Source organism: Phalacrocorax aristotelis, chromosome 6 (assembly GCF_949628215.1).
Source record: "Phalacrocorax aristotelis chromosome 6, bGulAri2.1, whole genome shotgun sequence".
NCBI classification, from domain to species: Eukaryota; Metazoa; Chordata; class Aves; order Suliformes; family Phalacrocoracidae; genus Phalacrocorax; species Phalacrocorax aristotelis.
This window is the reverse complement of record NC_134281.1, coordinates 17,577,494-17,588,811: the sequence shown is the minus strand read 5'-3', so window position 1 is coordinate 17,588,811 and position 11,318 is coordinate 17,577,494. Positions and strand designations below refer to the sequence as shown.

The 11,318-nt window shown below is 65.1% G+C and overlaps 1 protein-coding gene and 1 long non-coding RNA gene across 2 annotated transcripts in view; both read left to right on the top strand.

Annotated features, from left to right (window-relative positions):
- LOC142058285 (uncharacterized) overlaps nucleotides 1-3,664 on the top strand; it is a 5,601-nt gene extending 1,937 nt beyond the window's left edge. The window contains exons 7-17 of the mRNA XM_075095445.1: nucleotides 251-356; nucleotides 821-1,005; nucleotides 1,133-1,215; nucleotides 1,272-1,390; nucleotides 1,484-1,563; nucleotides 1,679-1,720; nucleotides 1,964-2,090; nucleotides 2,312-2,436; nucleotides 2,692-2,784; nucleotides 2,885-2,985; nucleotides 3,092-3,664. Coding sequence (XP_074951546.1) covers nucleotides 251-356; nucleotides 821-1,005; nucleotides 1,133-1,215; nucleotides 1,272-1,390; nucleotides 1,484-1,563; nucleotides 1,679-1,720; nucleotides 1,964-2,090; nucleotides 2,312-2,436; nucleotides 2,692-2,784; nucleotides 2,885-2,985; nucleotides 3,092-3,230 — 1,200 coding nt within the window. The 3' untranslated portion in view covers nucleotides 3,231-3,664. The remainder of the gene's footprint in view (nucleotides 1-250; nucleotides 357-820; nucleotides 1,006-1,132; nucleotides 1,216-1,271; nucleotides 1,391-1,483; nucleotides 1,564-1,678; nucleotides 1,721-1,963; nucleotides 2,091-2,311; nucleotides 2,437-2,691; nucleotides 2,785-2,884; nucleotides 2,986-3,091) is intronic.
- A 6,830-nt stretch (nucleotides 3,665-10,494) lies between these two features.
- On the top strand, nucleotides 10,495-11,080 carry LOC142058658 (uncharacterized). The gene is made up of 3 exons (XR_012661062.1): nucleotides 10,495-10,599; nucleotides 10,688-10,825; nucleotides 11,018-11,080. It is a non-coding gene; the product is annotated as an uncharacterized LOC142058658 (long non-coding RNA).
- The last annotated feature ends 238 nt before the right edge of the window (nucleotides 11,081-11,318 follow it).

Here is an 11,318-nt window from a genome sequence, read left to right as displayed (position 1 = left end):
CCTTCTACACTACCCTTATCCTGCCTACTACACTCTGCGGTTGAAACCAATGTTTTTTCACCCAATCTTGTCCCCGGGGTGAGGGGCGAGATTGGTGCACCTCCAAAAGATGGTACAGCCGGTGAAGAGACAAAATCGTGGGCGTTAACTGCCTTCTGAGTGGCCATTTTACCTAACACAAAGGGGCTTTATGGTCCTGAGAGGGTCACACCTTAATGCTGCTATCCCCTTTTCCCCTTTTCGCCCTCAGGAGGTCACACCGGGAAACCAAGCCCTCAGCGGAGCCGTCGCCTTTGAGCGATCTCCAAAAGGGAGACCACCCGCCTGCAGTCAGCAGCCCTTCCAGGATGCTCTGGGTACGCGTGGTGACACTCTTTGGCTGCTTATCCTTGAGGAAGCGAGCCTGTTGCCTAACTTGGAGCAGCCGAAGGGTGCTCCCGCTGCCCTTCCACGCCTCCCCAGGTGCCAGAGACAAGACACTAAATGCGCAAAATAAAGCTTCCGAACAAAAGCCGGTTTTAGCGCTTGAGAGCATCGCCGGGACAGGCCGTCCCACCACTACCCCCGGCGACAGCCAAGGCCGGGGTCCTTGGGAGCCCGCAAAGGCCGTGCTACGGGACCAGAAGCCAGGCAGCACCAGGGGGCGTGTCGTTGCGCCGAGAGGCCGGGGCCAGCAAGCACCGGGGGCGGGGCAAGCCGCCGAGGGGGCGTGGCTGTCAGCACCAGGGGGCGGGCCGTGTCGCCGAGGGGGCAGGCCCAGCAGCACCGGGGGGCGCGGCAGAGCCGTCACTACTCGAGTGACAGCGCGGCCCGCCGATAGGAAGCGGGGGCGGGGCCGCAGGCGCGGCGGGAGGGGGACCTAGTCAGCTGCAGCCAATAGGCGCGGGGCGAGCCCCTGAGGCCGGCGGGACGGGCAGCACGTGGAGCGGCAGCATGGCGGCGGTGGGCAGCTGTAGGGCCAAAGCCCCACGCGGGGTGGCGGGACGGCGGCGGCCGCGGGCGGCGGTGAGGGCCGGGCCGGGCCGGGCGGAGGGGGCTGCGGAGTGACTGCCCCTGCGAGGTCGCTCTGGTCGGTGTCCGTGTCCCGTCCCGTCCGATTCCGTCCCTGGGGTCACCCCGGTTCGTTCCTCAGGTCCTGGGCGCCGAGAGGAGGTCGCGGGCGGCGGCCGTCCGGCCCGTCGACGAGGAGGTGTCCAGCGACTCCGAGCCGGAGAGGTACGAGCCGCGCCGCGGGGGGAAGCCGGTGCCGGTGCTCACGCCTGTCCCCGCAGCCCGTCGTTGGGACGGCGGCGGCGGCGGGAGGCGGCGGTAGAGGAGGAGGTGGAGGAGACGCCGCAGGAGAAGAAGCTGCGCCTGGCCAAGCTGTACCTGGAGGAGCTCCGCCAGCACGGTGAGTGCCGCCCGGTGCCGGTACCCCGGTGGGGCAGAGGGGCGTGCAGCCCTCGGTGCTGAGCCCGGCCCTCACGCCCCGCGTCCGCCACAGAGGAGGAGCGGGCGGCGGCAGAGGAGGAGGAGGAGACGCATCCGGCGGATCTCATCGGCGACCGGCTGAAAGAGGACGTGGTGAGCAGCGGGGCGGGCGCGTCCCCCCAGTCCCGGCAGCGGCGGCGGCGGCGGGCTCTGCCCCGCTCCCGCGGGGCCGGGGCCGCCTCCACTGAGCCTCCCGCTTCTTGCCCAGCTGGAGCAGAAGGGTCGGCTGCAGCGCCTGGTCGCCAAAGACGTAAGTGCCCAGCGCTGGGGGCGCCGGGGGGCTGCCAGGCTCTAAGTGCCGGCTTTGGGGGCACTCGCGCACAGCCAGGGCCGGCACCCCGAGTTACGGTGCTGGCTCCGGGACCAGGGCCCTCCTTCTGCCCAGGGTGCCGGGGGCTGGTGCCCTGGAGGAGGGAGGGAGCTGTGCTTGGGTACTCCCATGCCAGGGGAAGGGACCGAGGGAGGCCCAGCTCACATCCCGCTCTCCCTGCAGGTGCAGCCTCCGGATCCAGCCAGCATTCGAGTGCTGCGGGGGCACCAGCTGCCCGTCACCTGCCTGGTCATCTCTCCAGATGACAGGTTCATCTTTTCGGCTTCCAAGGACGGCTCCTGCATCAAATGCAAGTGTTCCCTTGGGGCCGCGACTGGCTGTTCTCCCAGCCTGAACCCTGCAGGGAGGGACCCTGCAGCAGCAGGAGCGTGGGTGCCTGTGGAGGTGGCTGGGCCCCTGCCCCTTCCAGGGATGTGCACGTGCATCGTTTTGGGCTCTGTGGGAGGCTCGTTGGCGCTTCCCAATATGTTGGGAGGTTCCCAGGGCGTGACGGCGATGCCTTTCCCGTAGGGGAGGTGGAGAGCGGGAGGAGGCCGTGCGTGGTGCCCGGGGGGAAGAAGGGCACCGAGGAGCGGCACATGGCGCACGCATCCCACGTCCTCTGCATGGCCATCTCATCGGATGGCAAGTACCTGGTACAGGAGAGGGGGCTGGTGCCGCCATGTATGTTGCGGAGGGGTGCTGGTGGGGAGTGCATCTCCTCCTGGGGTCCTGCGGAGAGCGGTATCTCGTGCCCAGGTGTACTTTGCTGGCTTCAAGCAGCCCCTACCTCCACTGGAGCCAAGAAGGCGTCCCTGGGACCCTCCAAAGCGCTTGGGGTGGGAGCATAGGCTGGGATGTGTGGTGGGTCCTCATGGGGCAGGTCTTGGGTATCCCCTGTGTTCTGCCAGGCTACGGGAGACAGGAACAAGCTGATCATGGTCTGGGACACCGCCACCTGCAAGTGCCTGCACATCTTCACTGGGCACCGCGATGCCGTCTCGGTGAGTCGGGGGCATTGGCTGCGACACCTGCAGGGCCAGGCAGCACTGTCCTCCCCGGTGCCCCTCACCACTCCCCCTATGTCCGGCTGTCCGTCCGCAGGGCCTGTCCTTCCGGAAGGGCACGCACCAGCTGTACAGTGCCTCCCATGACCGCTGCGTCAAGGTCTGGAACGTGGCGGAGAACGCAGACATGGAGACCCTGTAAGAGCCTGGGGACACACACACCCCACTGAGCCTCCCTCACCTGGGGAAAGAAATGTGGCGGGGGGCTGTGCCTGCCGCAGCTCTTTGCCACCTCCCCCTCCAGGTTCGGGCAGCAGGATGTCATCACGGGGCTGGACAGCCTGAGCCGTGAGTGCTGTGTGACGGCGGGGGGACGGGACGGCACCGTGCGGCTCTGGAAGATCCCCGAGGAGTCACAGCTCGTGTTTTATGGGCACCAGTAGGTCTGGGGCGGGAGAGGGGGTTGTGGGCAAGTGGGTCCGGCTGGGGCAGTGGTGTGAGGGTGCCAAGCATCACCAGAAGCCTGCTGGCATACTGGAGACACTGATGTCCCAGTGAGCCCTTGTCTCCTTGTGCTGGTTTTGGCTGAGACGGGGTTAATTCTTCTCACTGTGGGGGTCGGCTACCTTTCCAGCTTCCCGCGCTCTGCCGCGTGTGGTGGTGGGCGGGGGGCAGGGCCATGGTGGGGGCAGCTGACCCCGACTGGCCAATGGCATGTTCATTCCATACCATGTGACACCATGACCAGTATTCGGCGGTTCGTTCCCCTCCCCCCTCCCTTCCCCTCCCCCGGGGCTTTGCGCCTCTCGTTGTTCTCCTTTACATTGCATTTCTGTTGTTGTTTCTTTTAATTTTAATCATTAAACTGTTCTTATCCCAACCCGCGAGCGTTACCCTTCTGATTCTTTCCCCCATCTACCGGTGGGGGAGTGAGCGAGCGACTGTGTGGGGCTGAGCTGCCGGCTAAACCACGACACTCCTAAGCAGGATCCCAAAGCACGCTTGTAACTGATGGTAGTTGCCCCTTCTCTTTGTAGGGGCTCCACTGATTTCATCCAGCTCATCAGCGAGGAGCACGTAGTGTCGGGTGCCGATGACAGGTGAGCACGGGGCCGCGACAGTGCCTGGGGCAAAGCCCCCTCCTGCAACCCCCTCATGCCTCCCCTCCCTGGTAGGTCTGTAGCCCTGTGGGGGCTGGCGAAGAAGAAGCCGCTGGTGCTGGCCCGGCAGGCGCACGGCATGCAGGACGCCCAGGGCCTGCAGCAGCCGTACTGCATCTTGGCGGTGGCTGCCCTGCGCAACAGTGACCTCCTGGCTACAGGTGTGGGGCAGCTGCTTTGGAGCAAGGGTTTGGGGGTGCAGGGGGTCTGCCCTGCCCCTGCCCCTGCCCCTGCCCCAGGTTGGGGTGCATGGCAGTCTCCTCTCTCTACCCTAGGCTCCCACAGTGCTAGTGTGAAGCTCTGGAAGTGCAGTGAGGGATTTTGGAAGCTGGAGCCCCTCTGGGCTATCCCGTTGGTATGGGTCAGGAGGTTGGGGATGCTGGAGCTGGGCTGGGGGTGTCTCTCGGCGGGTTCTCCCCTCCCTGGGCAGCAGGAGGAGGCTGCGTGAGCCTCTCACCCTGCCCTGTCCCCTCCAGGTGGGTTTTGTCAACAGCCTCGAGTTCTCGGCAGCCGGTGACTTCCTGGTGGCCGGCCTCGGGCAGGAGCACTGGTACCATCCCCCTTCCCCAGCACTGGCTGGGGGCACAGCCTCCACTGCCTCGAGGGCTCGGTGGAGGGTGACCTCCATCTCTCTCATCTGCAGGCTTGGCCGGTGGTGGAGAATCAAAGAAGCCAAAACCAGCATCTGCATCATCCCCCTGAAGCGGAGGGCTACAGCCCCCAGCTCCCATGTCCCTGACAGCTCCTAGCCCGCTGGCCCCGGAGCCGCTGCACCTGGGTCATGAAACCCTTGTCCCTGGTGCTGCGCCCCATGTCCTTCGTGCAACCACCCTCCTGGGGCCGGCAGCGCCGGAGCGGGGGATGGCGCGTGGCCCCCTGACCCTGCTGGCACCCATATCATGCTGCGGCTCTGCCCTCTGTGAGGGTCTGCCCCCTTCCCTCAGCTTTGGCCAGACCCGAGCTCTGGAGGACTCTGTTTTAAATAAAAAATAAAAAAAAAAAGAACAACACAAAACCCAAACCAAACCAAATCCACTTTATTCACCTAAATTACCATGTCTAATGCCCCACGGCTCCTGCCGCCCTGGCCTGCCCCCCTACCTCCTCCTGCCCGTCCCCTGGCACCGACCTGTCTGCCCACCCACCTCGGCGCTGGCCCCGCCGGGCCCGGGGGCCCCACCTCGGCTCCTACGGCGCGGCGGGGCCCTGTGCCCCGGGGAGGGGAGCGAGGAGCCCCGTCCCACCCCGCCCCCCCCGCCCGGTGCCAGCTGGTGGAACCCTCCAGGCGCGTGGCAACTAGTAAGCGGGGAACGCGGCCGCCCCCCGCAGTTGTGCGTCCCTGCGGCTGAGCGCACGGGAGGGCGTCCGGCCCCTCCGAGTGCCCAGCAGCCTTCGAGCGAGGGGAGCCCCGCGGGCCTCGTCCCGGGCCTCGTGTGTGGAAGAGAAAAGAGTCTCAGCGTGCCCGAGGGGCTGGGGGCTGCAGCCCAGCTTAGCCCAGCTGCAGGTTGGGCGGCACCAGCCCCTGGGAGCAAGGGGACAGGGTACAGAGGGGTCCCTGCGACAAGGGGGGTGCCCCGCTACAGGTAAACCCCAGCCCCGTAGCAGGAGGAGGAAGAGGGAGTCAGTCTCACCCCCCCCCCCCCCCCCTCCGGGGCAAGGAGGGGTCCTGGGGAAGAGGGGAAGGGGGCAGTCTGTGGGTGCCCCCCGGGGGAGTGCTATTGGGGCACTTTGTGACACCCTGGATCACCCAGTGCTGTCCCCCCCAGTGTCTGGGAGGACGGTGTTAGGACAGGGTGAGAGCAAAGAGCCCCCCAAGCATGGCCACCTCTGCCCCTCTGCCCCTGGCAGGGCAGCCCTGTGGGGCACAGGGTCCCCCTCACCCCTTTCCTCCGCAGGATGGCAGGGAGACCCCCTAGCAGGCCCAGGCAGGCCTGCGGGGAGAAGGAGGGTGTAGCTGCCCTGGCTCCCCACTCCGGGCCAAAGCCAAGCGAGATGTGCAAGGTCCAGCCGCTGCAGGCGGGTGAGTGTGCAGGCGCTGCGGGCAGGGGGCTGCCTGCCCGTCCCTGCCCGGTCCCGCGCTCGCGTTGCCCAGCCAGGCTGGCATCGGGGCTCCCATGGCACAGTGGCCAGGGAGCCAGCCCTGTCACGGCACCCCGGGACAGGGATCCTCCCTGCCAGCTGGTGGTAGCCTGTCCCTCACCTGGGCACGCCAGACCCCCCTCCCCGTGCTGCCCTCCAGCATTGCGCCCTTGCCCCTGGGGCTCACAGGGGACACCTGTGTCCCAGCCTTGAGCCAGGACTGGTGACATCCCTGGGAGCTGGGCAGAGGGCTTGGCTTTTTGTCCCCTGCTCGCCCCCCAGCCCTGCCTGCCTTCTCTCGGCCAGATCCGTGCTGCTCCACCTTGGCTCTGCCCGGGCAGAACGAGGATAACCTGGACATCATCCGAGCCTTCCTCAGGAGCAGACCAAAGGTATCCAAGGCCAATTCTATGAGGCTGCGCCCATGTCTCCTGACCAGTCTTTCTGCCCCCATCCCACGCTCGCAAGGTGCTGGGGGCTGTGCTGCCCCCCTCCCCCCCAACCTGTCTCACCCCCCTGACGCTCTCTGGCCGCCTGTCCCCTCCCTGGCTGGCAGCAAGAGGAGGAGAAGCTGAAGTTTCTGGCCTCCATCTACACCATCTGTAGCACCAGCAGCGCGGGCTCCACAACATGGGACATGCTTTACTTCTGTTTGCTGGAGGTGGTGGAGGCCATCGAGGTGAGGCAGGGGCAGGGGGCAGTGGGCAGTGGGCAGAGCCCTGGGGGCAGGAGAGGGCTCAGCCGGGCAGTGGGGTGCATGTGAGCACTGCTCTGGGTCTCCATCCTTGGAGATGCTTGAAAGCCAGCTACGTGGCCTGGCTGGAGCTGGGGCTTGGACCCAATGACGTTTGCAGGTCTCTCGGCCAGCCTGTGGTTCTGTGATGGGCACAGCCCTTCCCACCATGGGGCTTAGGTCCACTGGGTGCGGAGGGAGTGCTGGGATGGTGGCACCTGGGCTCTGCCAGCCCCGCAGGCTTTTGATGGGCAAGGGAGACTGCCCCATCCCGATCCATCCCACCCTGCTGTGCTGCACAGGTGCTGCTGCAAGAGGAGCCCACTGACCACCTGGGTACTGTGGTGTGGCGGCAAGCCATGCTGACCATCGCCTCCATGAGGTACTTGCCGCAGCCCCCAGCTTGGCCTCCCCACTGCTGGGCAGCCCTAACGGCACCTCTCCCAGGCAGGGGCCACCCCCAGTCCTGGGTCCGAGAGGGAGGCAGACAGCAGGGCAAGGGGTGCCATAGGCTTTTCCCTCCAAACGCAAGTGTCAGTGTCATGGGGATCAGCCCAGGTCTCCAACCCTGGGGTCTGTCTCCTCCTTGCTGTGTCTGAAGAGCACCTCTCTGTCCCCACAGCAAGGCGGGGCTGCTTCTGCAGGAGATGAGCAGCAGACTCCTCCACATCTGCTTCTGCAGCATCTTCCACCTCCCTCCGCAGGACACCCAGGGCCCTGAGGCTTCTCTCTACTCCGAGGTATGCCACGGGGTGAGCCATGGGGAGCTCCCCCACCCCGAGGCCCCTTCCTGGGCACCGTGCAGCCACGCCCACCCCCCACCCCACCCAGGCTTCTAGGGCTGCCCCAAGACTCTGTCCCCCTCACAGACCCTGGCCACGATGGACAGCATGCTGCAGGTGCTGGTAAGCAGCGCCGGTGCCCTCAGCATCCTGGAGCTGCAGAACATCTTGCAGGTCTGGCCTTGGCACAGGGTCCCCACAAGCATTGACCCATGGCTTGAGTGGTGCCCCGCCCCTCCCCAATCAGTGCCTGGTGCAAGGAGGGGGGCAAAGATGTTCCTCCTTCCCTGCGCTGCCTCCCCACCAGCCCCCTGCCTCCTGGCTGCTGCCAGAGCTCCTTTTGCTCCTGCCCCAGCCCACCCCGCTCCTGCAGCCCTGCCTGCTGTTCGTCCTGCCCAACACTCCCTCACAGATGGATCTGCCTGTCTGGCAAGGGGAGCCCAGCCCTGGGACTTTCCCCCGGGCCACATCCTAGAGCCTCCACCACAGGTCCCCAGGGAGGTGGTCACCCCAAAGTCTTGGGTTCCTTGGGTGGGGGGTGGAGGGACCTTTTTTTGGGTGGGGAGCGAGTGAGTGGAAGGCAGCAGAGGCAGCGGCAGGAGTAGGATGCGGTGGCCTGCCTGGCTGCAGCAGGTTGCTTCGAGGGGCAAGAAGGGCACGTGCCCTGGGCCCAGGCCCTGCCCCGGCGCAAGCCTGGCCATGCCGTGCTGTGCCATGCCACCTCCCTGGCAGATCAGCAGCTTTTCTCCTCCCAGCTCCTGCTGCCCTTCACCGATTCCAAGCTGGCAGCAGTGCAGGAGAGGGCTGTGGCACGGATTGCCAGGCTGGCCAACTTCATCGCCACCGAACCCCTGCTGCAGGTACCGAGCTCCCAGTCTGGGCAGCCCCAGTCCCCCATCGCTGTGCTCCTGAGCCCCAGCACCTCCCAGGGAAGCTGGGCACCCAGTCAGCAGGAAGTCAGGAGCAGGGGTCTTTGCCCTGCCCCTGTCCTTGTCCGTGCTCTCTCCCAAGGCAGGAACCTGGGTCCAGCAGCCCTCCCCTGCGGTGGGCTGCTACCTGGCTGCTCTGGGAGCAGCTGGGGCTCACCTTGTGCCTAGGCTCACCTCATACCCACACTGCCTCTCTTCCTCCAGGTCTGCCCCTGCTTCGCACAAGCTGTAGTCCTCAGGCATCAGTGCTCCAAGACACATCGGTTTGTGATGCTGGGGAGGCTGGTTGGGCACCTCACCCTCTGCTGCACCTGTAAGGACAAGGCGACCCGCCGCGAAGCTGCAAAAGCTCTCCGTCACCTGCATGCCTTCATCCTGCAGCAGAGAAGTAAGAGCAGCTGTGATGGGCTGGGTGCCCCCAGGCACGGGCAGCCAGGGACCACCCTCCTTGGTGAGAGAAAGCCTGATCCAGCCTGCCTGCCTGCAGTCTAAAGAGCCATTTCCCCTTGCCCCTGTTCGCAATAGCCCCAGACCCTCCCTGGGTATCTGCTCCCCAGACCTGCCTGGGTGCCCTCTTTCTTTACTAGTGACTTTTCTGCCTAAAGCTCTCAGACTGCACCTCCAGCTCTGCACCCTCTCTCTGAGCACCCTGGTTTTCGTCCTCCCCAGGCAGGTGGCCCTGGCTGCATGACACAGGGCAGCTGCAGCTCTGGGAGGACGGGCAGATCTCGCAAAAAAGCAGCGCTAACGAAATCTTTTCGGTAAGAAGTGCCTTCGGCTCCTGCCTGGGGTGGTCAGCATGAGTGAAGGGACACCTGATGCGTGGGGATGATGTGGGCTCACGCTGTTCCTGAGCGGAGGCTAGGCAAAAGCCCGCAGCAAGCTCCGCTTCCCCACAGAACCCTGACCCCCACCATCGGTCTCCTCCCCAGCGCAGCCTGGCTCTGCATCCCACTCTCACTGCACAGCCAAGATGCTCTGTGTGATGCTCTAGGTGACAAACCTCCCCTCCTCTCCTTCATCGCACAGATGTTCAAGTACCACCTCCAGCCCTCTGACCAGGTAGACATCATCCTCATGGCCATCAAGAGCTTGAGAGCCCCAAGCGCCTACAGCATCAGGGCGGCTGCCCACATGGTGGAAGTCCTTGTGGCAGACCCTGCCTTCCCGATGGGACAGGTGAGTAGCCCGTGGGTGGCACAGCCAACACTCGGGCCCACCAGAGGATCGTTCCTCCCTGGGCCCTGTGCCTGACCAGCACTGATGCCATCTCAAGCCAGCGTACTGCAGCAGGAATGCAAAGCGGCTCCCAGTGGGAGCTGGGTAAACAGCTGCGCTCACCCCGCTGACACCCCCACTCCCTTCTGTGTCTGTCGTCCAGGTGCTGAACATCGTGTGGGCCATCTACAGAAACCTGCCCTTCATCAGGGCGGTGGTAGCCCTCAACAGCCTGGAGAGGGCCCTGCTGGTGCTGATGCACAAACAGCCCAGCATGGTGGTGGCCAGCCTGTTGCAGTGCTCCCCAACATGTACCTGGTACGGGGCCCACCAGCCTTTGGGGGTCCTCTCACTCCGGGAGAGGGGCCCTAAGACCCTCCCGAGGGACTTCAGCCTGGCCATCCTCCGGGGTGTCCCTGCTGACAGAGCCCCGGGTCCCCGCAGTGTTGCGATGCGCATGTGGAAGGTGACACTCTCCAAGCCCCAGGTTGCGGAGAAGGTGCTGCAGGAGCTGCTCAGCAGGCTGATGAACCAGTCGCCGTGCAAGACCTCCACCTCTACTGGGGACAACCCCCGCGTCCTCTCCCTGGCTGTGAGTTAATGGATGAGGCCTCACTGACCTCTGGGGCTGCTCCCGGCTGTCCAGGGCCTCCACTCTCCTTCCCTGCCCATCCCAAGCCTTGACGTCCCCAGGGGCGCAGGGACGTCTCAGTGTCTAGCTGTCTTCTGCAGGCAGCCAGGACGGTAAGCGAGATCCTCCTGCAGCGCATCTGCCTGCGGGAGGTGGAGGCGATTTTCTCCCAGCTTTTCCTGGCACTGCTTTTCCAAGTGTCATTCACCACGGAGTTGACGGTGCAGGAGGTGCACATCTTTTGGAGGGAGCACCAAGAGGATCTGCTCGGTCCCATCAGGTGCTCCATCCCTGTCCTCTCATCCCTGCCAGCTACCTGGAGCCAAGGCAGGGGTGCCAGTGGGAGCTGAGCATTTCTCTTTGTGCAGGTCTGTGGTGCAGTCCATGAGAGTGCTGCTCTGCAGCATGGGCTTTGAGAGCCAGGCGCTGGCCATTGAGGCGCAGGGTGGCTGGGATGCCCTGCTCAGCAGCCAGACCCACCTCATGGGAGTCCGCATTGTGGCCAGGTGAGAGGCCCTTCTCCCTTGCTCCTCGGGGACCATCACCCCATGTCACCCCCTCCCTTGGGGGCACAGATGGCAGAGGGCTCCCGTTGCTCAAAGAAAGCGCTGCAGGTGGGTGATGCCCAGAGTGGTGCAAACCCCAAAGATATGTGTCTGCCTGGCTCAGGCCTGATGGTGCCTCCTTCCCCCTGCCAGGGAGATGATGAAGACCCCAAGACCCCTGCTCTCCACCATCTTCTGCCATCTGGCAGAACTCCTCAGTGTGGAGGAGCCCACCTGGGGGATGATCGCCATGGTCTTCCTCGTTGAGGTGAGCCTGACGGCACTGTTCCAAGCTCTCTCCGATGCTCAGCTCTCCCATGCCAGCTGCTGTGGGGGGAGCTGGGGCAGCAGATGGGCTCTGGTTGTCGCCGTGGAGGAGCAGGCGAGCAACCAGTGTGGTGGAGCGTGGGGCACGGGGCTTCTCCACAGTCCCTGCTGCCTGTGTCTGGGCTTG